Source organism: Oncorhynchus nerka, linkage group LG27 (genome assembly GCF_034236695.1).
Source record: "Oncorhynchus nerka isolate Pitt River linkage group LG27, Oner_Uvic_2.0, whole genome shotgun sequence".
In the NCBI taxonomy this organism is placed as follows: domain Eukaryota; kingdom Metazoa; phylum Chordata; class Actinopteri; order Salmoniformes; family Salmonidae; genus Oncorhynchus; species Oncorhynchus nerka.
The window spans coordinates 89,122,336-89,145,860 of NC_088422.1; the positions used below are offsets into that span (position 1 = coordinate 89,122,336).

The 23,525-nt window shown below is 42.6% G+C and overlaps 1 protein-coding gene across 1 annotated transcript in view; it reads left to right on the plus strand.

Moving 5' to 3' along the window:
* LOC115117941 (protein mono-ADP-ribosyltransferase PARP14-like) overlaps window positions 1-23,525 on the plus strand; it is a 44,433-nt gene that overhangs the window by 18,377 nt on the left and 2,531 nt on the right. The window contains exons 4-15 of the mRNA XM_065012258.1: window positions 82-339; window positions 2,082-2,306; window positions 2,387-4,089; window positions 4,328-4,564; window positions 4,912-5,133; window positions 12,231-12,318; window positions 17,953-18,087; window positions 18,317-18,379; window positions 20,911-21,087; window positions 21,275-21,481; window positions 21,646-22,160; window positions 22,453-22,627. Of these exons, the coding sequence (XP_064868330.1) occupies window positions 82-339; window positions 2,082-2,306; window positions 2,387-4,089; window positions 4,328-4,564; window positions 4,912-5,133; window positions 12,231-12,318; window positions 17,953-18,087; window positions 18,317-18,379; window positions 20,911-21,087; window positions 21,275-21,481; window positions 21,646-22,160; window positions 22,453-22,627 (4,005 nt within the window). The remainder of the gene's footprint in view (window positions 1-81; window positions 340-2,081; window positions 2,307-2,386; window positions 4,090-4,327; window positions 4,565-4,911; window positions 5,134-12,230; window positions 12,319-17,952; window positions 18,088-18,316; window positions 18,380-20,910; window positions 21,088-21,274; window positions 21,482-21,645; window positions 22,161-22,452; window positions 22,628-23,525) is intronic.

Sequence of the window (23,525 nt, forward strand, 5' to 3'; positions counted from 1 at the left end):
GTATGCCCCCTCTCAACAATTCTTATATTAGGCAGAGTTTCTTGCCTTTACATTTACTGCAATCAATTTGTTCATTCTCAGCTGCTACTGGTCCAAAAGACTTACTTCAGGGTGGAAACACAGCTCCTCCTGAGGTTCAGGGGGAGATGGTTACGGACGAGGAAGAGCAGGGGTCCACCTCAGCCCTGTTGGAGAACATTCAGGAGAGTGTGGACCAGGAGTTATTGGAGATGCTGGTGGAGAATGTTTTAAAAGACTCTCCTTCTGCATCAGAGAACTTCAGTCTGGAGATCCTGCCTGACTCCTGCTTGGCTGTTGTGACTTTTCAAAATGCAAAAGGTAAATGACTAAAAAAGGGAACACCTTATACAGTACAGTGCTTTCAGAAAGTATCCAGACCCCTTCACCTTTTCCACATTATGTTACGTTACAGCCTTATTCTAAAATGGATAACATATTTTTCCCCCTCTTCAATCTACACACAATACCCCAAACTATTTTTTTGATTTTTTTGCAGATTTATTACAAATCAACAGAAATACCTTATTTACATAAGTATTCAGATCCTTTACTATGAGACTCGAAATTGAGCTCAGGTGCATCCAGTTTCCATTGATCATCCTTGAGATGTTTCTACAACTTGATTGGAGTCCACGTGGTAAATTCAAATGATTGGACATGATGTGGAAAGGCACACACCTGTCTATATAAGGTTGACAGTGCAGTTGACAGTGCATGGCAGAGCAAAAACCAAGCCATAATGTCAAAGGAATTGTCCGTAGAGCTCCGAGACAGGATTATGTCCAGGCACAGATCTGACGAACGGTACCAAAACATTTCTGCAGCATTGATGGTCCCCAACCTGACAGAGCTTGAGAGGATCTGCAGACAATAATGGGAGAAACTCCCCAAATACAGATATACCAAGCTTGTACCGTCATACCCAAGATGACTAGAGGCTGTAATAGCTGCCAAAGGTGCTGAATACTTGATATTTCAGTTATTTAAAAAAAATCTAAAAACCTGTTCTTGCTTTGTCATTATGGGTTAAATTATGTAGATTGATGAGGGAAAAAAACTATAAAATCAATTTTAGAATAAGGCTGTAACGTAACAAAATCTGGAATGAGTGAAGGTGTCTGAATACTGTCTGAATGCACTGTAAGTTTTATTTCTTTGTTTGTGTTTTTACAGTATTTCTACTGTATTATCAACAGTAAAATACTGTAAACCACACCATACTACAGCTTACTGTTGATTATGGTGCACTGTGGGAAAATGTTGTGGACGGGGGAAAATTTGCTGTATTTCAAATGGTACTGTAATTCAGCACTGGACCATATTTTTTGAGCAGCAAAAACCTTTTGACCACAAGTGATTGCATGGTATTGTTGTTTCTGTCTCATTATTTTTAGGAGTGCCTTATAAGAGGTTATATTTGTTCCACCCGTTAGTGAGAGTGCTGTTCCAATTTAACTCGTATGTGGTTCTAATGGTTGAGCATTTTGCCATGTCCTTTTGGTCTGTTTTGCCCTGCAGTCGCTGCCAGTTTGAAAGCCTTTGTTAAAAGGCCTCTAGAAGTGCAAGTGATATAAAACACAACATATTCATTGACATGCTGTAATGTGTAAAAACATTGCCTAACACTCAACCTACTGTGAAATACAAACCCCATCTCCCCTCAATGAATTGCATTCATGAATTCATTAATTTAATCATTCATTACAATTACAGTAGCATTAACCTTTTACAGTATAATACAGTCAATTTGACGGTATTGTGCTGTGTGTCATTACACAGTATATGCTTTGCTACTGTATTTAGATGAGCTGCCTGCCTTTAAATAACTGTCAAATTCACACCCGTTTACAGTGAAGGTCATATACATATTTGGAAAGTTATGGTTTACTGTTTATCTAACATGAAAATGTCCCGTTTTTACTTGAGTTTCAGTAATGTTTCATTTACAGTATGTCAAACTTCAAAGAGAAAATCTCCAGAACATAATTCAACATGATTTGCCTGAGTACATTGATTGAAATGAAGAAAAGATCTCAACTAGTCTACTTTTTTTTTGGCAGTGACTGAGCACTTCATGTCAAGCTGCCCCGGGAACAGAAAGTTCATGCAGAAACAATTACGAGTCAAACCCCTGGAGGTTACAGCAAAAGTGAAAGTTGAAAACATACCACCTAAGTTTAGTTCAGAACACGTCAGCTTACACTTTGACAGATATGAGGTTGTGGAAGACGTTGTAATGACTGAAGAGGATCCATCTGCAATCATCACCTTTCAAGATCCAAAAGGTCAATGATTGGTATACAGTATGCCTTGGAAAAATGCATATTTTAAAATGATGTATTAACAAATATTTATTGTCTTTTAGCTGTTGACAGAATCCTAAAACAGCAACATAAAGAGATGAAAGTTTTCCCATTTTATGAATCTCTGGGAATGGCCCTGTATGGCAAAGATAGACCCACATTGAAACTCCCTGCTGCCTTCAATGAGAACATTGACCAGGCCATTTGGAGATACCTTTCTGACAAGCAAGGAGTTGCAGAGACCATCCACAAGAATATGGCTGATCACTTCTGCAAAGTAGACTTTCAACAACCTACCGTCCAGTTCAGCCCTCTGCCTTCTCTACTCCAGCAGAAGGATGTCGAAGCCAAGCACATCAACAAGTGGAAGACCACTGCCAAGGCTGTCTTCATTCAAGCCTTGTCTAAATTCAAGACCTGGGAGCTCCAGATCCAGGCCAACGCATGGGAAGCATATGAAGGTGCAATACACAAGGAGATGTCAGGGGAAGCAGTGGTTGTAGTTCCTGATAAGCCTAGAGGTATTGTGAAAGTGGTGGGATTGGAAGAAGATGTGGATAGGCTCAAACAAACATTAAATGGGATCATGGACAGGATTGCCAACAGCATTGAGAGGGAGAAGACGGGCATAACAGAGGAGTTCCCACTGCCTCCCTCTACCTACCATATACTTCTGCAAGACGGCCTACAGGACAAAATCACAAGTGAATTTCCAGAGCTGAAAATGACGTACAATCATCAGAATCAGAGTGTAATCTTATTTGGCTTGACACAAGAGGTTTTGGGTGCTAACAGGAAGTTTATGGAAGGAGGAATGGCAGTGAAACGGAGGATGGTGCAATTAGACAACTATGTCTTTGAGTTTCTGCAGAAGAACTATGAGGGAGACGAGGAACAGTTTACCAGTTCCCTTTTCACCTCACAAGGGATTAATGCAGGACTAGAACTAGAAAGAAAGGGAGTACAGCTCCTGGCTGTCTCAGAGGAGGTTCTGAACAAAGCAGAAAACCAACTAGATACCCTTTTGATTTCACAATACATCGATGTTGAAGACTCTAATGTTCTGAAGATGTCGGAGTGGCAAGATCTGGTCACTGATCTGGAGAAAGCTTTCAACACTCCATCAAAGAAATTCATCATCAGGACACCTGGTGTGTATCCAAGTCTACAAGTGGTAATATCTGGCTATAAGCAAACTGTTGATTCAGTCCGGAAACAAGTTGATGACTACTTATGTCAGAATACTCCAGTTGATGAAACTCTTGAAGTCAAGTCTAATGCCATTGTCAAATTCATCGAGGAACACAACAAAAATGCTTGGCTCGATAAGGTTAAAGACACAGTAAAAGTGTCTTTCAAAGATAAGGCCATTTGCCTTAGCGGCATCAGGGTTTATGTCAAGGACTGCATGGACTTTTTTCAAAACTTCATATCCTCAACATCCTTTGATATGTTGAGAGTCTCCAAGCCCGGCGGAAAGAAGTTCTTCCAGGAAAAGGAGGCCATGTATGTTGAAGACGTCTTCAGACAGACAGGCTGTGTGGTCCATCTGGTTGAAAAGGATGACCAGAAGGTCCAGGCTATGGAGAACACAGATCAGAAGGGGTTTGGGAGCCATGGAAAAAGTCTTCAGCGACATAATCATCCAACTTTCTCGACACAGAACCAGCATAGACTGATTCAGAGCAGGGATGGTTCTGACAGAGTGCAGACCAAAGAGGGGTTGACAATCATCCTGATGAAAGGGAACATCCAGGATGCTATGGTAAACTATCACTATTGCACCCTCTTCCTGGTTTTGTCTCAGTTGTCTTAGTTCATTCTTCATTCAATTTAGATTCAATAAAAACAGGATATATAGTATCAGAGATTACCCATTGGGCACGTAAATGTCATACACAAATAATTGTCATTGAATTAAATCCACAGCTCATTTAAAACCAGACATTAACTATGCAGTGCAACTAAAATATCTATAGAATATATGTATTTGTCTGTTACAGACTCAGGTGGTTGTGAACACAGTGGGTCTAGACCTGCTACTTCATAGCGGAGCGGTCTCGAATGCCATCCTAAAAGCTGCCGGACCCCGACTTCAAGACCTGATAAACGAACAGGGGCCCACTGGCAGTGCTGCTGAAGGAGCAGTCATCATCACTGATGGCTGCAACCTTAAGAGCAAGCTGGTGTTTCATACCATTGCCCCTAAGTGGGATCAAGGGAAAGGTGCAGCACAGAAGGTAGAAAGCTGTCCACATATCTCACTGACTTCTTAGATCAAATAAAACATTCTGTCAAATGCTGCTATCACCTTTCCAAGTTAAGCGGGTCGTTTTGAACAGCCTATTCTTGTCTCAATCAATTTGTTTCGTACATTTTTTAATTTGTACAATTCAATATTTTGAAAGGAACCCAGTCTGTTTCCAGCACAGTATGGCCAAACGTGGAAGTCCTAAAAGGCTTAGTGGTGGACAAAATCCTAAAAACCTACAGTGCCTGGTCCAATAATTACCAATTAGAACACATTTGCTACAATTTCTTTATAAAGGTAACATAAAACAAATATATTGTGCCTGACATCCCACAGTTGTTGAGTGGAATTGTGGAGGAATGCCTGGGGAATGCAGAGCAGCAGAGACTAGTCTCAATGACCTTCCCTGCCATCGGCACAGGAAACCTAGGATTTCCCAAGGATCTGGTGGCTTCACTTATGCTGGATCAAGTGCTCAAGTTCAGCAGTAAGAAGAAGCACAAACACTTGAAAGAGGTTGTGTTTATCCTCCACCCAGGTGATCCAGATACTATCCAGGTATGGAAAGCAGAAAAACATGCAATAATGTCAAAATAAGCTTTTAATGCCTTAGACTAAATATCCGCCTAGACTCTAAGCGCCCAGGGCTGGGTTTACATTTACATTTACATTTAAGTCATTTAGCAGACGCTCTTATCCAGAGCGACTTACAAATTGGTGCATTCACCTTATGACCTCCAGTGGAACAGTAGTGCATCTAAATCTTTTCAGGGGGAGGGGGGGTGAGAGGGATTACTTTATCCTATCCTAGGTATTCCTTAAAGAGGTGGGGTTTCAGGTGTCTCCGGAAGGTGGTGATTGACTCCGCTGTCCTGGCGTCGTGAGGGAGTTTGTTCCACCATTGGGGGGCCAGAGCAGCGAACAGTTTTGACTGGGCTGAGCGGGAACTGTACTTCCTCAGTGGTAGGGAGGCGAGCAGGCCAGAGGTGGATGAACGCAGTGCCCTTGTTTGGGTGTAGGGCCTGATCAGAGCCTGGAGGTACTGAGGTGCCGTTCCCCTCACAGCTCCGTAGGCAAGCACCATGGTCTTGTAGCGGATGCGAGCTTCAACTGGAAGCCAGTGGAGGGAGCGGAGGAGCGGGGTGACGTGAGAGAACTTGGGAAGGTTGAACACCAGACGGGCTGCGGCGTTCTGGATGAGTTGTAGGGGTTTAATGGCACAGGCAGGGAGCCCAGCCAACAGCGAGTTGCAGTAATCCAGACGGGAGATGACAAGTGCCTGGATTAGGACCTGCGCCGCTTCCTGTGTGAGGCAGGGTCGTACTCTGCGGATGTTGTAGAGCATGAACCTACAGGAACGGGCCACCGCCTTGATGTTAGTTGAGAACGACAGGGTGTTGTCCAGGATCACGCCAAGGTTCTTAGCGCTCTGGGAGGAGGACACAATGGAGTTGTCAACCGTGATGGCGAGATCATGGAACGGGCAGTCCTTCCCGGGAGGAAGAGCAGCTCCGTCTTGCCGAGGTTCAGCTTGAGGTGGTGATCCGTCATCCACACGGATATGTCTGCCAGACATGCAGAGATGCGATTCGCCACCTGGTCATCAGAAGGGGGAAAGGAGAAGATTAATTGTGTGTCGTCTGCATAGCAATGATAGGAGAGACCATGTGAGGTTATGACAGAGCCAAGTGACTTGGTGTATAGCGAGAATAGGAGAGGGCCTAGAACAGAGCCCTGGGGGACACCAGTGGTGAGAGCACGTGGTGTGGAGACGGATTCTCGCCACGCCACCTGGTAGGAGCGACCTGTCAGGTAGGACGCAATCCAAGCGTGGGCCGCGCCGGAGATGCCCAACTCGGAGAGGGTGGAGAGGAGGATCTGATGGTTCACAGTATCGAAGGCAGCCGATAGGTCTAGAAGGATGAGAGCAGAGGAGAGAGAGTTAGCTTTAGCAGTGCGGAGCGCCTCCGTGATACAGAGAAGAGCAGTCTCAGTTGAATGACTAGTCTTGAAACCTGACTGATTTGGATCAAGAAGGTCATTCTGAGAGAGATAGCGGGAGAGCTGGCCAAGGACGGCACGTTCAAGAGTTTTGGAGAGAAAAGAAAGAAGGGATACTGGTCTGTAGTTGTTGACATCGGAGGGATCGAGTGTAGGTTTTTTCAGAAGGGGTGCAACTCTCGCTCTCTTGAAGACGGAAGGGACGTAGCCAGCGGTCAGGGATGAGTTGATGAGCGAGGTGAGGTAAGGGAGAAGGTCTCCGGAAATGGTCTGGAGAAGAGAGGAGGGGATAGGGTCAAGCGGGCAGGTTGTTGGGCGGCCGGCCGTCACAAGACGCGAGATTTCATCTGGAGAGAGAGGGAGAAAGAGGTCAGAGCACAGGGTAGGGCAGTGTGAGCAGAACCAGCGGTGTCGTTTGACTTAGCAAACGAGGATCGGATGTCGTCGACCTTCTTTTCAAAATGGTTGACGAAGTCATCTGCAGAGAGGGAGGAGGGGGAGGGGGGAGGAGGATTCAGGAGGGAGGAGAAGGTTGCAAAGAGCTTCCTAGGGTTAGAGGCAGATGCTTGGAATTTAGAGTGGTAGAAAGTGGCTTTAGCAGCAGAGAGAGAAAAGGAAAATGTAGAGAGGAGGGAGTGAAAGGATGTCAGGTCCGCAGGGAGGCGAGTTTTCCTCCATTTCCGCTCGGCTGCCCGGAGCCCTGTTCTGTGAGCTCGCAATGAGTCGTCGAGCCACGGAGCGGGAGGGGAGGACCGAGCCGGCCTGGAGGATAGGGGACATAGAGAGTCAAAGGATGCAGAAAGGGAGGAGAGGAGGGTTGAGGAGGCAGAATCAGGAGATAGGTTGGAGAAGGTTTGAGCAGAGGGAAGAGATGATAGGATGGAAGAGGAGAGAGTAGCGGGGGAGAGAGAGCGAAGGTTGGGACGGCGCGATACCATCCGAGTAGGGGCAGTGTGGGAAGTGTTGGATGAGAGCGAGAGGGAAAAGGATACAAGGTAGTGGTCGGAGACTTGGAGGGGAGTTGCAACGAGGTTAGTGGAAGAACAGCATCTAGTAAAGATGAGGTCGAGCGTATTTCTAAGCTCATGTGGAATTGTTTTAAAATGGTCACTGTCATACCAAGGATCATTTAGCTATTTGATTTGGAATTTTAGAACCCCTGTAGGTATAAAAAAAATATAAAACAATAATTTTATGAAACATTGAATTTGGCCTTGCTGCTATTAGCCCATAGAAATAACAGATTAATAAATGGAAAAATATGCTGAACGAAAATATGAACACAACACACAACAATTTCAACGATTTTACTGAGTTACAGTTCATATAATGTAATCAGTCATTTAAAATAAATTCATCATGACCTAGTCGATGGATTTCACGACTGGGCAGGGGTGTAGCCATATGTGGGTTTAAGAGGGCATAGGCCCACCCACTTGGCAGCCAGGCCCATCCGCTGGGGAGTCAGGCCCAGTCAATCAGAATGAGTTTTTCCCCACAAAAGGGCTTTATTACAGACAGAAACACTCCTCAGCATCCCACACCACCCCACATGTAGTGGTCCTGGGCTGGGATGGTTACAAGTGGTCTGCGGTTGTGAGGCCGGTTGGACATCCTGCCAAATTCTCTAAAACGACATTGCAGGTAGTTTATGGCAGAGAAATGAACATTGTATTCTCTGGCAACAGCTCTGGTGGACATTCCTGCAGTCAGCATGCCAATTGCACACTCCCTCAAAACGTGAGACATGTGGCTTTGTGCTGTGTGACAAAACTGCACATTTTAAAGTGGCCTTTTTTTGTCCCCAGCATAAGGTGCACCTGTGTAATGACCATGCTGTTTAATCAGCTTCTTGATATGCCACACTTGCAGCGTTGGGTAGGTTACTTTCTAAATGTAATCAGTTACAAGTTACCAGTCCAAAATTGTAATCAGTCATGTAATTTTGGGATTACACAAACTCAGTAACGTATTCTGATTACATTCCGTTACTTTTAGATTACTTTCCACTTAAGAAGCATTAGAAGAAGACAAAAATCTATGTTACCAATTGAACAAACTCCATTGCTGGATAAATCAGTGTTAAAGTTTACATAGCAGGCCATATATGGATGTTAAATTTTACTTTAGGAGTTGGTTATATAGGTTTCTTTTAACCCATCACGTTCTACTACATATTACGATTAAATTATATCTTTACATTAAAAACCAAAGTCCATCAGAATTCCAGTCATTCCCCCAAAAAAATATACCCCTTGATCATCAAGAAAAGGACTTGGAAATATGGAGGTATAGTTTAGCCAAATTGTTTAACCTGAGCGTGACCCCAAAGGACTTATTAGCCAGCCGTCCTCTGTTGATTATGATTTTGTTGTCATGGAGGACTGATTGGGCTCATTGATTCCAGTTGAAAAATAAATGCTGCGCTCATGGAATGGCATGCTTTGCCAAGAGTGTGCAAAGCTTTCATCAAGGCAAAGGGTGGCTACTTTGAAGAATCTAAAATATATTTTGATTTGTTTAACACTTTTTTTGGTTACTACATGATTCATTATGTAGTAGTTTTGATGTTTTCACTATTATTCTACAATGTATAAAATAGTAAAAATAAAGAAAAACCCTTGAATGAGTAGGTGTCCAAACTTTTGACTGGTACTGTATATATAATTTATAAGTAAAAAAAATAGATGTAGCAACTACAGATTGCCCATTTAAGTCTATCAAAAGTGTACAAGTTTGAGCATGTGTCCATTAGGCCTATTAATTAAAATGAGCAATGAAAGCCCCACTTTTTTCCATAGGCTTGGATTCACACTACGCAGCTGTTGCAAGAGCGCATTTTTCACTGTCTGTCCACTGGTTTCAAAACCAATGATTGATAGGCAGCTTAAACTTCTTGAATTCAACCATTATTGGGTTCAAATACACATTTAGATATGTGTACAGCCATCCACAACAGCCATAATCTATAAGGCGCAAATAGCTAAATGAGAGAGCAACAGTGTGATTCAAATCAATGTGCTATGTACAGTTGAAGTCAGAAGTTTACATACACCTTAGCCAAATACATTTAAACTCTGTTTTTCACAATTCCTGACATTTAATCCTATTAAAAATTATCTGTTTTAGGTCAGTTAGGATCACCACTTTATTTTAAGAATGTGAAATGTCAGAGTAATAGTAGAGAGAATTATTTATTTCAGCTTTCATTTCTTTCATCACATTCCCAGTGGGTCAGAAGTTTTCATACACTCAATTAGTATTTGGTAGCATTGCCTTTAAATTGTTAAACTTGGGTCAAATATTTTGGGTAGCCTTTCACAAGCTTCCCACAATAAGTTGGGTGTATTTTGGCTCATTACTCCTGACAGAGCTGGTGTAACTGAGTCAGGTTTGTAGGCCTCCTTGCTCGCACACGCTTTTTTCAGTTCTGCCCACAAATTGTCTATAGGGTTGAGGTCAGGTCTTTGTGATGGCCACTCCAATACCTTGACTTTGTTGTCCTTAAGCCATTTTTACACAACTTTGGGAGTACGCTTGTGGTTATTGTCCATTTGGAAGACCCATTTGTGACCAAGCTTTAACTTCCTGACTGATATCTTGAGATGTTGCTTCAATATATCCACATCAATTTTCATTCCTCATGTAGCCATCTATTTTGTGAAGTGCACCAGTCCTTCCTGCAGCAAAGCACCCCTACAACATGATGCTGCCACCCCTGTGCGTCACGGTTGGGATGGTGTTCTTCGGCTTGCAAGCTTCCCCCTTTTTCCTTCAAACATAACGATGGTCATTATGGCCAAACAGTTCTATTTTTGTTTCATCAGACCAGAGGACATTTCTCCAAAAAGTACGATCTTTGTCCCCATCTGCAGTTGCAAACCGTAGTCTGGCTTTTTTATGGCGGTTTGGAGCAGTGGCTTCTTCCTTGCTGAGCGGCCTTTCAGGTTATGTCGATATAGGACTCGTTTTTACTGTGGATAAAGATAATTTTGTACCTGTTTCCTCCAGCATCTTCACAAAGTCCTTTGCCGTTGTTCTGGGATTGATTTGCACTTTTCGCACCAAAGTACGTTCATCTCTAGGAGACAGAACGCGTCTCCTTCCTGAGCAGTATGACGGCTGCGTGGTCCCATGGTGTTTATACTTGGATACTATTGTTTGTACAGATGAACGTGGTACCTTTAGGCGTTTGGAAATTCCTCCCAAGGGTGAACCAGACTTGTGGAGGTAGACACATTTTTTTCTGAGGTCTTGGCTGATTTCTTTTGATTTTCCCATGATGTCAAGCAAAGAAGCACTGAGTTTGAAGGTAGGCCTTGAAATACATTCACAGGTACACCTCCAATTGACTCATTTTCTGGAATTTTCCAAGCTGTTTAAAGGCACAGTCAACTTAGTGTATGTAAACTTCTGACCTACTGGAATTGTGATACAATGAATTATAAGTGAAATAATCTGTCTGTAAACAATTGTTGTAAAAATGACTCCAAGCGTTTATTCAAGTTGGATCATCTTTGGATGCCGACAGCAGTGGCACCATTGGAAGACATAGCTTGGACTGTAGCCTACAAAAGCCTATTCCTGCTCTTTTCCCGCGACCCATCAAACACATTTCGTGTGTCATCATAGTGGTCTCTGACTTGTGGTCAGACTCGCTCAAGTGGATAAACTTAAACGTGCATATTTTTTCAATGCTGATTTGAATGTCATTGAGAAAACAGAAAGTCCTTTCTGATTAAAAGTAATCCTTGAAGTAATCATCTAGTTTTTCAAAAGTATCGGTAATCTGATTACAATATGTTTGCTGGTAAAGTAATGGACTACAGTTACCTTTTTACATGTAATCCGTTACTCCCCAACCCTGCACACCTGTCAGGTAGATAAATTATATTACCAAAGGAGAAATGCTCACGAACAGGGATGTAAACAAATTTGTGCACAACATTTGAGAGAAATAAGCTTTTTGTACGGAACATTTTGGGGATTTTTTATTTCAGCTCATGAATCACGGGACCAACACTTTACATGTTGTGTTTATAGTTTTGTTCAGTGTAAATCAGAATGAAGTAGGTTTTGAAGTGTCTGTCATATCTGATAGATATAAGAAAGCTCAGGAAAATGATTATATATTTTTTAACAGTGGAAATGCCCTATTCACTACCATTCATTTTCTGTCCCGGTACCAGGTTACCTTCAGACGGGCCCTGTGGCACTTGTGGGGGTCGTACAGCAGAACTGATAACACCATCATGTTCATGAGAGTTTCATTTTTCCATAGACATCTTTTTGTTGGAAGACTCGTTTTCGGGATGTCTCCTGGTCTGACAAACACCGCTGTAGCTTCAACAGCTGGAGATATTATGCTAATTCACTTTCTACAGGGGGTGGACATTAATCACTGATTATAACTGATTAGGAAGTCCTAGCCAAGCATTAACACACCTGACACACAAAGAGTAATAGCATCAGGTGTGTTAGTGCTGGGTAAGAACAAACCCCTGTGGGTCCTCACTCAGGACCAGGACTGAATAACATTGATAGCCAGGATATACTGGTAAGCGTTGTCTAGGGAGGAGAGTAGACATGGTTCTAGCAGATTGATTTATGATTTTCTGTTTAGTGTTTTTAAAGGTTTTAGATTTTATTTTCAGGCTTTCTCTGATGAATTTAACAAGAGGTTCACAACCAAGTCTGCAACTTCAGGTGGCTCAGCAGCGGTGTCTACTCAGAAGATTAAAGGTATGTTAACAAATGATGTTTCCCCCAATATACTGTATGATGGTGCCATGTTGAATGTCACTGAGCTCTTCAGTAAGGCCATTCTACTGCCAATGTTTGTCTATGGAAATTGCATTTCTGTGTGCCTGATTTTACACACTTGTCAGCAATGGATTTGGCTGAAAAAGCTGAATCCTGTAACGTAACAAAATGTGGAAAAAGTCAAGGGGTCTGAATACTTTCCGAATGCGCTGTAATTGAGGGATCACCACATTAAATCTAAATAGGTTCACTGTTGCTATAAACCTTCCAACTTGTTGCATTTGTGTCAGAAATCCCATTCAAGTCATTGTGCCAATATTTGCATGTCAGTGTTCGTGAGAGTCTTTCCATAGTAGGGTCATATTAGTTTGTAGCTCAAACCATTTGGACTTTACGGACGTTTTCATGAGAAGGACGGTTTTCGGGATGACTCCAGGGGCTGTATCCGCAAAGCGTCTCAGAAAAGGTCCTAGAAATCCTATTAAAACCTGTTTTAAGACTAAACAAACCTCAGAGTAGGTTTTAGGATGATACTGCTCAGACAAACTCTGTTCCAGGAGTAAAATCAACTCATAAAAGTTTATCTCAGCTGGTAATCACAATAATTTGAGGTACCAGAAAGGAAAGAGTGGTGACGCTCATTAACCAATTGCAATGAGTTATTGCCAGCTGTGAACTCTTTAGCATACTTCAGACAACCACGGTGAATGTGACTGTACATCAAATGTAGCAATTGTATAAGGAAATAAGCAAACAGGAAACCACTCACCCAGAGGCGGTGCTCCTAGTGGCCGGAGACTTTAATGTAGGGAAACTTAAATCAGTTCTACCACATCAACATGTTAAATGTGCAACCAGAGGGAAATAAATTCTAGATCACCTGTACTCCACACACAGAGACGCGTACAACGATCTCCCTCGCCCTCCATTTGGTAAATCCGACCACAACTATCCTCCTGATTCCGGCTTACAAGCAAAAATTAAAGCAGTAATCACCAGTGACTCTGTCTATTAAAAAAATGGTAAGATGAAGCAGATGCTAAACTACAGGACTGTTTTGCTAGCACAGGCTGGAACATGTTCCGGGATTCTTCCGATGGCATTGAGGAGTACACCACATCAGTCACTGGCTTTATCAAAAAGAGCATTGAGGACGTAGTCCCCACAGTGACTGTACGTACATACCCCAACCAGAAGTCATGGATTACAGGCAACATTCGCACTGAGCTAAAGGGTAGAGCTGCCGCTTTAACCTGGAAGCTTTCAAGAAATCCTGCTATGCCCTGCGACGAACCATCAAACAAGAAAAGCGTCAGGGCTAAGATTAGATCATACTACACCGGCTCTGATGCTCATCTTATGTGTCAGGACTTGTAAACTATTACAGACTACAAAGGGAAGCACAGCCGCGAGCTGCCTAGTGACACGAGCCTACCAGACGAGCTAAATCACTTCTATGCTCGCTTCAAGGCAAGCAACACTTGCATGAGAGCATCAGGCATGCATGAGAGCATCAGCTGTTCTGGATGACTGTGTGATCACGCTCTCCGTAGCCGACGTGAGTAAGACCTTTAAACAGGTCAACATACACAAGGCTGCGGGGCCAGACGGATTACCAGGACGTGTGCTCAGGGCATGTGCTGACCAACTGGCAGGTGTCTTCACTGACATTTTCAACATGTCCCTGATTGAGTTTGTAATACCAACATGTTTCAAGCAGTCCCTGTACCCAAGAATACAAAGCAACCTGCCTAAATGACTACAGACCCGTAGCACTCACGTCCGTAGCCATGAAGTGCTTTGAAAGGTTGATAATGGCTCACATCAACACCATTATCCCAGAAACCCTAGACCCACTCCAATTTGCATACCGTCCAAACAGAACCACAGATGATGCTAACTCTATTGCACTCCACACTGCCCTTTCCCACCTGGACAAAAGGAACACTTATGTGAGAATGCTATTCATTGACTACAGCTCAGCGTTCAACACCACAGTACCCTCAAAGCTCATCACTAAGCTAAGGATCCTGGGACTAAACACCTCCCTCTGCAACTGGATCCTGGACTTCCTGACGGGCCGCCACCAGGTGGTGATGGTAGGTAGCAACACATCTGCCACGCTGATCCTCAACACTGTAGCTCCCCAGGGATGCGTGCTCAGTCCCCTCCTGTACTCCCTGTTCACCCACGACTGCGTGGCCAGGCACGACTCCAACACCATTAAGTTTGCAGACGACACAACAGTGGTAGGCCTGATCACCGACAACGACGAGACATTCTATAGGGAGCAGGTCAGAGACCTGGCCGGTGGTGCCAGGATAACAACCTATCCCTCAACGTAACCAAGATTAAGGAGATGATTGTGGACTACAGGAAAAGGAGGACCGAACACGCCCCCATTCTTATCGACGGGGCTGTAGTGGAGCAGGTTGAGAGCTTCAAGTTCCTTGGTGTCCACATCAATAACAAACTAGAATGGTCCAAACACACCAAGACAGTCGTGAAGAGGACACGACAAAGCCTATTCACCCTCAGGAAAATAAAAAGATTTGGCATGGGTCCTGAGATCCTCAAAAGGTTCTACAGCTGCAACATCGAGAGCGTCCTGACTGATTGCATCACTGCTTGGTATGGCAATTGTTCGGCCTCTGACAGCAAGGAACTACAGAGGGTAGTGAGTACGGCCTGACATCCAGGACCTCTACACCAGGCAGTGTCAGAGGAAGGCCCTAAAAATTGTCAAAGACCCCACCCACCCCAGTCATAGACTGTTCTCTCTGCTACCTCATGGCAATCGGTACCGGCATGCCAAGTCTAGGACAAAAAAACTTCACAACAGTTTTTACCCCCAAGCCATAAGACTCATGAACAGGTAATCAAATGGCTACCCGGACCATTTGCATTGTGTTCCCCCCCCAACCCCTCTTTTTATGCTGCTGCTACTCTCTGTTTATCATATATGCATAGTCACTTTAACTATACATTCATGTACATACTACCTCAATTGGGCTGACTAACCAGTGCTCCCGCACATTGGCTAACCGGGCTATCTGCATTGTGTCCTGCCACCCACCACCCGCCAACACTCTTTTACGCTACTGCTACTCTCTGTTCATCATATATCATCAACATATATATATATATATATCATATATACATCATATATATAAAGATATGGTCACTTTAACCATATCTACATGTACATACTACCTCAATCAGCCTGACTAACCGGTGTCTGTATGTAGCCTCGCTACGTTTATAGCCTCGCTACTGTATATAGCCTGTCTTTTTACTGTTGTTTTATTTCTTTACCTACCTATTGTTCACCTAATACCCTTTTCACACTATTGGTTAGAGCCTGTAAGTAAGCATTTCAATGTAAGGTCTACACCTGTTGTTTTCGGCGCACGTGACAAATTAACTTTGATTTGGAATTGTAAAACGGTTTATATAATTTTCGCCTGATAGGATCACTTTGCCTGTTCTTAATTCTTGCCTAATATGTTGTTATGCATATATATATACAGTGGGGCAAAAAAGTATTTAGTCAGCCACCAATTGTGCATGTTCTCCCACTTAAAAAGATGAGAGAGGCCTGTAATTTTCATCATAGGTACACTTCAACTATGACAGACAAAATGAGAAAAAAAATCCAGAAAATCACATTGTAGGATTTTTTATGAATTTATTTGCAAATTATGGTGGAAAATAAGTATTTGGTCAATAACAAAAGTTTATCTCAATACTTTGTTATATACCCTTTGTTGGCAATGACAGAGGTCAAACATTTTCTGTAAGTCTTCACAAGGTTTTCACACACCGTTGCTGTTATTTTGGCCCATTCCTCCATGCAGATCTCCTCTAGAGCAGTGATGTTTTGGGGCTGTTGCTGGGCAACACGGACTTTCAACTCCCTCCAAAGATTTTCAAATGATTTAACAAATTCATTTAATTTTAACAAATTAGTTAACAAATTATATATGGGATTCACATTTCCAACTCAACCAAAAATCTAAAGAATAGGATAGGACTAAGCCAGATGAAACTATCCAAGAAGTAGATACATTTCCTTCAAATGTTGATATTTCTTTGTGTAACAACAAAAGGGGATTCAGTAGTACTTTTATGATAACCTTCAGGCTATTTACTGTATATTCCAAACGTATGAACAGTATTTGTTCAACCTTAAAATGAGTAAAATATCCATGGCCTCATTTTGGGGTTACTTGAACTTTATTGTTTTCTTTTTATTTAACCTTTATTTAACAACATGTAAAGGTGGCAGGTCTGTGGAGATCTTCACAATTGCTAAACATAATCTGTGTAGAATCTTAAACAGCATTGACCATCATGTAACCTCAACTGCAATTCAGTTCATTTGGCTATCAGTGATAACACATTCAGTTGTTGTATAAATCAACAAAATATCTGACATTTCTTTTCCATTTTGAACTTTGTTGTGCTTGTAAATGGTTGAAAGCACAGTAATAGCACATTTGGGAATTCAACAAACATTTAGCTGTCTTTTTGAATGGGTGAATATATATTAGGTTGTAATTTCATTTATCAACATCTCAACCAAATATCACCCAATTGTCATATTGAAATGACATAGTGTGCCCAGTGGGTAGTTCATGGTCCAGGAGAGACATCAGCATTTCGGATTTGTTTCAATAGCCACTAACATTAGCCACTGCTAACCAACAAACAACCGTGTCCAATGAATTTTATTTTATGTAATCTGAATTTGGTCATCAACTTTGAGCTTGCCCCTTTCTTCATAGCAGTGTTAGCCCAAGTTAGCAGTGGCTATTTAAACAAACCCAAACCGTGTATGACAGTTTCTCTGTGGATGATGGACTACTTTCTTCATAGCAGTGTTAGCCCAAGTTAGCAGTGGCTATTTAAACTAACCCAAACCGTGTATGACAGTTTCTCTGTGGATGATGGACTACTTTCTTCATAGCAGTGTTAGCCCAAGTTAGCAGTGGCTATTTAAACAAACCCAAACCGTGTATGACAGTTTCTCTGTGGATGATGGACTACTTTCTTCATAGCAGTGTTAGCCCAAGTTAGCAGTGGCTATTTAAACAAACCCAAACCGTGTATGACAGTTTCTCTGTGGATGATGGACTACTTTCTTCATAGCAGTGTTAGCCCAAGTTAGCAGTGGCTATTTAAACAAACCCAAACCGTGTATGACAGTTTCTCTGTGGATGATGGACTACTTTCTTCATAGCAGTGTTAGCCCAAGTTAGCAGTGGCTATTTAAACAAACCCAAACCGTGTATGACAGTTTCTCTGTGGATGATGGACTACTTTCAGGGTAAATGCAACAGAGGTAAGTTTAAAAAAGTGAAGATATCCTTTAATGTTATTGTTGTTTCATAGTTATGGTGACCTGAATTATAATACATTAGGGCCAGAGAGTTTCTTGACCTTGTGACCAAACCAGGAAAAATGTATCCTAGTTAATAGTTATTCAGCCAACATCATTTATTATGGTTATTGCTACATACTCTGTGCTTCATCTTTGCAACTTCCTATTACTGCCAGGTCACTCCCATCAAGTTGATGGTCCATAGCATGACTTTTATTCTCAACTGCTAGGTTCTTCGTCAAGTTCAGCAATGTACGAGATAAAGATGTCAGGAGTGGTTGTACAGGCTGTCACAGGGGACATTACCAAAGAAATTACTGATGTCATTGTCAACTCTTCCAACTCCTCCTTCAGCCTCAAGTCAGGTACTCTAACCTCTATTTATGATCATACACTTGGAAACATAGCAAATAATAGCAAACACAAAGGTAGATATGGTTTAGTTTTGGATTAAAAAATATTATTGCCATATAACCGATATAGTATCACACCTGACATGTCTGCCCAACTGAATATTGTATTAACCCATTGAGCTAGCTTTAGCCGGGCATATTGTAAATCAAAATGAAATGTCCCTACTGTACACCACTCTAGGGGTTTCTAAAGCCATTCTGGACGCAGCTGGTGCGACTGTGGAGACTGAATGCCAACAACTCGGTAAGAGCCTCTACCCCCGACATCATAACACAAGATATAACAATCACAGGGTTACACTATGCTTCCCTTTCATCTGGGTATCTTCCTCCTCCTGGTTTACCAGTGGTAAACAACATCAACTCCACTTTAGAAAGCAGAATCACATGTCCTGTGGGGTGGCCCAGCTAGCTGTTTAGTGCTCCATCAGGCAATCAAACACAATGTTTACCTCTGCCTGCTCCCAGTTCGGTGATACATTTTGAGGGAATCATGGGCAGAGTGGTTTTCGTGGTGCGCGGGACTTTCTCGTTCAAACAAACAACTAGCAACAGCTGCCATCCAGGACCTATATAATAGGCGGTATCAGAGGGAAGCCCATAAAATTGTCAGAGACTTCAGTCACCCAAGTAATAGACTGTTTTCTCTGCTCCCGCACGGCAAGCGATACTGGCGCGCCAAGTCTAGGACCAAAAGTCTCCTTAACAGCTTCTACCCCCAAGCTATAAGACTGCTGAACAATTAATCAAATGCCCCCCCCCCCCATTTGTTTTGTGCACTGCTGCTACTCACTGTTTATTATCTATGCATAGTCACTTCACCCCTACCTACAAATGACCTCAACTAACCTGTACCACCGCACACTGATTTAGTACCGGTACCCCTTGTATATAGCCTCATTATTGTTATTTTATTATGTTTCTTTTTATTATTTTTTACTTTAGTTTATTTGGTAAATATGTTCTTAACTCTGCTTGTAAGTAAGCATTTCATGGTAAGGTCTACACTTGTTGTATTCGGCACATGTGCCAAATAAAGTTTGATTTGATTTAATCACTGTTCTGATATCCTGAAGCTCTTTTCGTTCATAAGAGACGGTGGCAGAAACATTACAAAATAAGTTACAAACGTCAAAAAAACACACAAAAAAGCACAATTGGTTAAGAGCCTGTAAAACAGAAGCAGTCTCCTCCAGCGCCATTGTAACAATCCTTGCAAGCTCCTGCATGTCATATCTAGCTGACACCTTTGCTAACAGGTATTGTGTCAATTTAAAACTTGCATAAGACAGTTCACAGAATTGTCAATTTAAAGAAATGTAGCAAATGCATTCATTACTACACTTAGCTAACATTAGCTAGGTAATCCAGAGATTCTTACCTTTGCCTCGATCTGGCAATCTGTCCAGATCATCATGGCATTTGTAGTTTTTATGATAGCCACATTAGCAGCTAATTAGCATTTCATTTTTGGGAGGTAAATTCCAGGCAAATATATTAATACAAATCTCCTTGTCCCTGAGAGATTTACACTGTTATCAAAACATCACGCCAGGGTAACCCTACCCGAAACACAGCACATCACGCCAGGGTAAGCCTACCCGAAACACAGCACATCACACCAGGGTGAGCCTACCCGAAACACAGCACATCACACCAGGGTGAGCCTACCCGAAACACAGCACATCACACCAGGGTGAGCCTACCCGAAACACAGCACATCACACCAGGGTGAGCCTACCCGAAACACAGCACATCACACCAGGGTGAGCCTACCCGAAACACAGCACATCACACCAGGGTGACCCTACCCGAAACACAGCACATCACACCAGGGTGAGCCTACCCGAAACACAGCACATCACACCAGGGTGAGCCTACCCGAAACACAGCACATCACACCAGGGTGAGCCTACCCGAAACACAGCACATCACGCCAGGGTGAGCCTACCCGAAACACAGCACATCACACCAGGGTGAGCCTACCCGAAACACAGCACATCACGCCAGGGTGAGCCTACCCGAAACACAGCACATCACGCCAGGGTGAGCCTACCCGAAACACAGCACATCACACCAGGGTGAGCCTACCCGAAACACAGCACATCACGCCAGGGTGAGCCTACCCGAAACACAGCACATCACACCAGGGTGAGCCTACCCGAAACACAGCACATCACGCCAGGGTGAGCCTACCCGAAACACAGCACATCACACCAGGGTGAGCCTACCCGAAACACAGCACATCACGCCAGGGTGAGCCTACCCGAAACACAGCACATCACACCAGGGTGAGCCTACCCGAAACACAGCACATCACACCAGGGTGAGCCTACCCGAAACACAGCACATCACACCAGGGTGAGCCTACCCGAAACACATCTCTTATTTGAAGTGTTTCTAAAAAAAACGATGAGGAAAATGAATGGTGGAAAAACGATTGGAACCATTTCCCTGTTTGACTGCTAGGTTTTATGTATGACTCATACTGTTGTACTCTATTGCCTTGAAACAAACCAGGCTTCATGTTAGCCTATGATGCAAATCATTACATTACATTTACACTTTAGTCATTTAGCAGACGCTCTAATCCAGAGAGATGTACAGTTAGTGAGTGAGATTTAAGCACATTTCAATCCATTGCTATTCTAGTTCGCTATCTTCACCTACTTTTCTTGTCAGTCTTTCACTGTCCTATTCAATAAACATGTAATAAGCAAGAAATTATCGATTTGCTCAGTTCTTTACAATGAAATCTACAATGTATATTTTCAGGAGCCAAGCCACACGAAGGCATGATAATGACAAAGCCAGGAAACCTGCAGTGTAAGAAGATCATCCACCTGGTTAACCAGACAGACACTAAGAAGATCCAGCAGTCTGTCGAAGGTGCACTCAAAATGTGCACACAGAATAACTTCACATCCATCTCTTTACCTGCTATTGGCACGGGTAAGTTACAAAAACAGAGGAGGGAAAGAGCACGTGAGGTACTGAAAGGAGACCTTAGTCTGTATGCATTAGTCAATGATTAACTTAACAGCAGACATACAGTAAGGCTGTTAAGATGTGTTCACACTTGTTCAATCTCAAAGCCATGTTTGCAATGTGTGTCAACTAAAGTGTTCTGTCATTCAAGGCCAAGGCAACATACAGCCGAGTGAAGTGGCAGACGCCATGTTGGATGCTGTTGTGGAAGTGGTGGGCAAGAAGTCCCAGAACTCTCTGAAGCTTGTCCGAATGGTCATCTTTCAGCCTGCCATGCTTACTGATTTCCACACAAGTATGCTTAAAAAGGAAGGCACTGACGCTCAGGAAAAGGAGGGCTTCCTCCAAAATGTTTTATGTATGATATATTTCATTTTCTATACTTTGATCTACAGTACATCATTTATGGAAAATAAAGTCAGGTTTACGATTGTACTTCAAATTAATATTTCCTGTTATTTAAACCTGTAAAAACTATTGGACTCAATATACTGTAACTAAATTATCTTCATATTTTTACAGCATTCTTTACCAGAAGGAAAGTTGATAATGCACAACAGAATGAAGTCATTGAAATTGAGAGCCAGGACATGGATCCTGCTTGCTTCCACATCTGTGGTGTGTCGCAGGCCCATGTTGATCATGCCAAGCAAGTGATCAAGGACCTGATCGTGAAAGAGCAAGACTTCAACCTCATCAATGACAAAGCCCTCTTCAGCCTATCAGAATTGGACCTGCAGAACATCTATGACATGCAGACCGCCATGGACGTGAGAATAAGTTTTCACAAATCTTCCCAAGAGGAGGCTAAACTCACCATAGAGGGCCTCAGCAAAGACGTGCTCAAGGCTTCCAATGAGATCCATGAGATGCTGAAAAAGGTCCGGCCCGAAGAGACTTTTAAAGATGTCCCCCAGCACTGGGATGACATGCCAGCCAACACTCCATGTCTGTCATTCCCCATTCAAGCTGAAACCCAAGAGCATATTGACGTCCTAAAACTATTTGAGGATACTTGCAAGAAGAGTGTTCTAAAGGTCTCTCTTCTCCTATTTTCAATAGTAGTTATATGTATATTTATGTATAACTATCTTGTACAAGTCTCTTGAGATCATGGCTGGATCTGGTGAATGGAATGATTTGTACATACTCAGGAAGGGGTTGAAAAAGTACAATAGCCTTTTCAATGTAATTGAACTAGATAGGTGCAAGCATCACAGCTTAGCAACATTATATTGGGGATTCTGGAACCTCTTTATGGTAGTGAAATATCTTTGTCACTGTCTAGTTAGCCAATTAATGTGTAATGCAAGGTTGTTCTTCACTCAGATTGAGAGGATCCAGAACAAAAGCCTATGGGGGGGCTTTCAGATCAAGAAGAAAGACATGGAGGCCCGGAACGGTCACCAGAACAATGAGAGGAAGCTCTTCCATGGAGCCTGCCACACAACCATAGATAAGATTAACGAGCTTGGCTTCAATCGGAGCTACGCTGGGAAAAATGGTAAGTAATGGCTAACACCGAAAGAGAAAAGCCAACAATTTGAGGTTTCTATCTGTTTTAATGTTTGAATTCTCATACTTTCTTTTGTTTGAATTATTGCATTCTGCTCATAGAGATCTACTAGAGAGCTCATCTCCTATATTGGCAATGGTTTCTTCAGTGACAGTATGGGCAGCGTCATTGAGGGCTAATTCCATTTTAAAGTATTGTCTGTTCATACATAAATTGAAAAAAGGTGCATACCACCACTGTGCTGGACAGTAAAGTCTTAAAAGGTATAAAGCCAAGTTTGGTGATTTACTGTCTGGAACCTGTACTTATGAAATATTTTCTCAGGAGTGTAATTGATTGGCTACTTCTGGGTGTGACTATGCTAAAACAGGCTTTGGGCAATGTGCACCCTCTATCCAACTTTATGATTCTGATCTACAGTGGGGAGAACAAGTATTTGATACACTGCCGATTTTGCAGGTTTTCCTACTTACAAAGCATGTAGAGGTCTGTAATTTTTATCATAGGTACACTTCAACTGTGAGAGATGGAATCTAAAACAAAAATCCAGAAAATCACATTGTATGATTTTTAAATGATTCATTTGCATTTTATTGCATGACATAAGTATTTGATCACCTACCAACCAGTAAGAATTCCGGCTCTCACAGACCTGTTAGTTTTTCTTTAAGAAGCCCACCTGTTCTCCACTCATTACCTGTATTAACTGCACCTGTTTGAACTCGTTACCTGTATAAAAGACACCTGTCCACACACTCAATCAAACAGACTCTCACCTCTCCACAATGGCCAAGATCAGATAGCTGTGTAAAGACATCAGGGTTAAATTGTAGACCTGCACAAGGCTGGGATGGGCTACAGGACAATAGGCAAGCAGCTTGGTGAG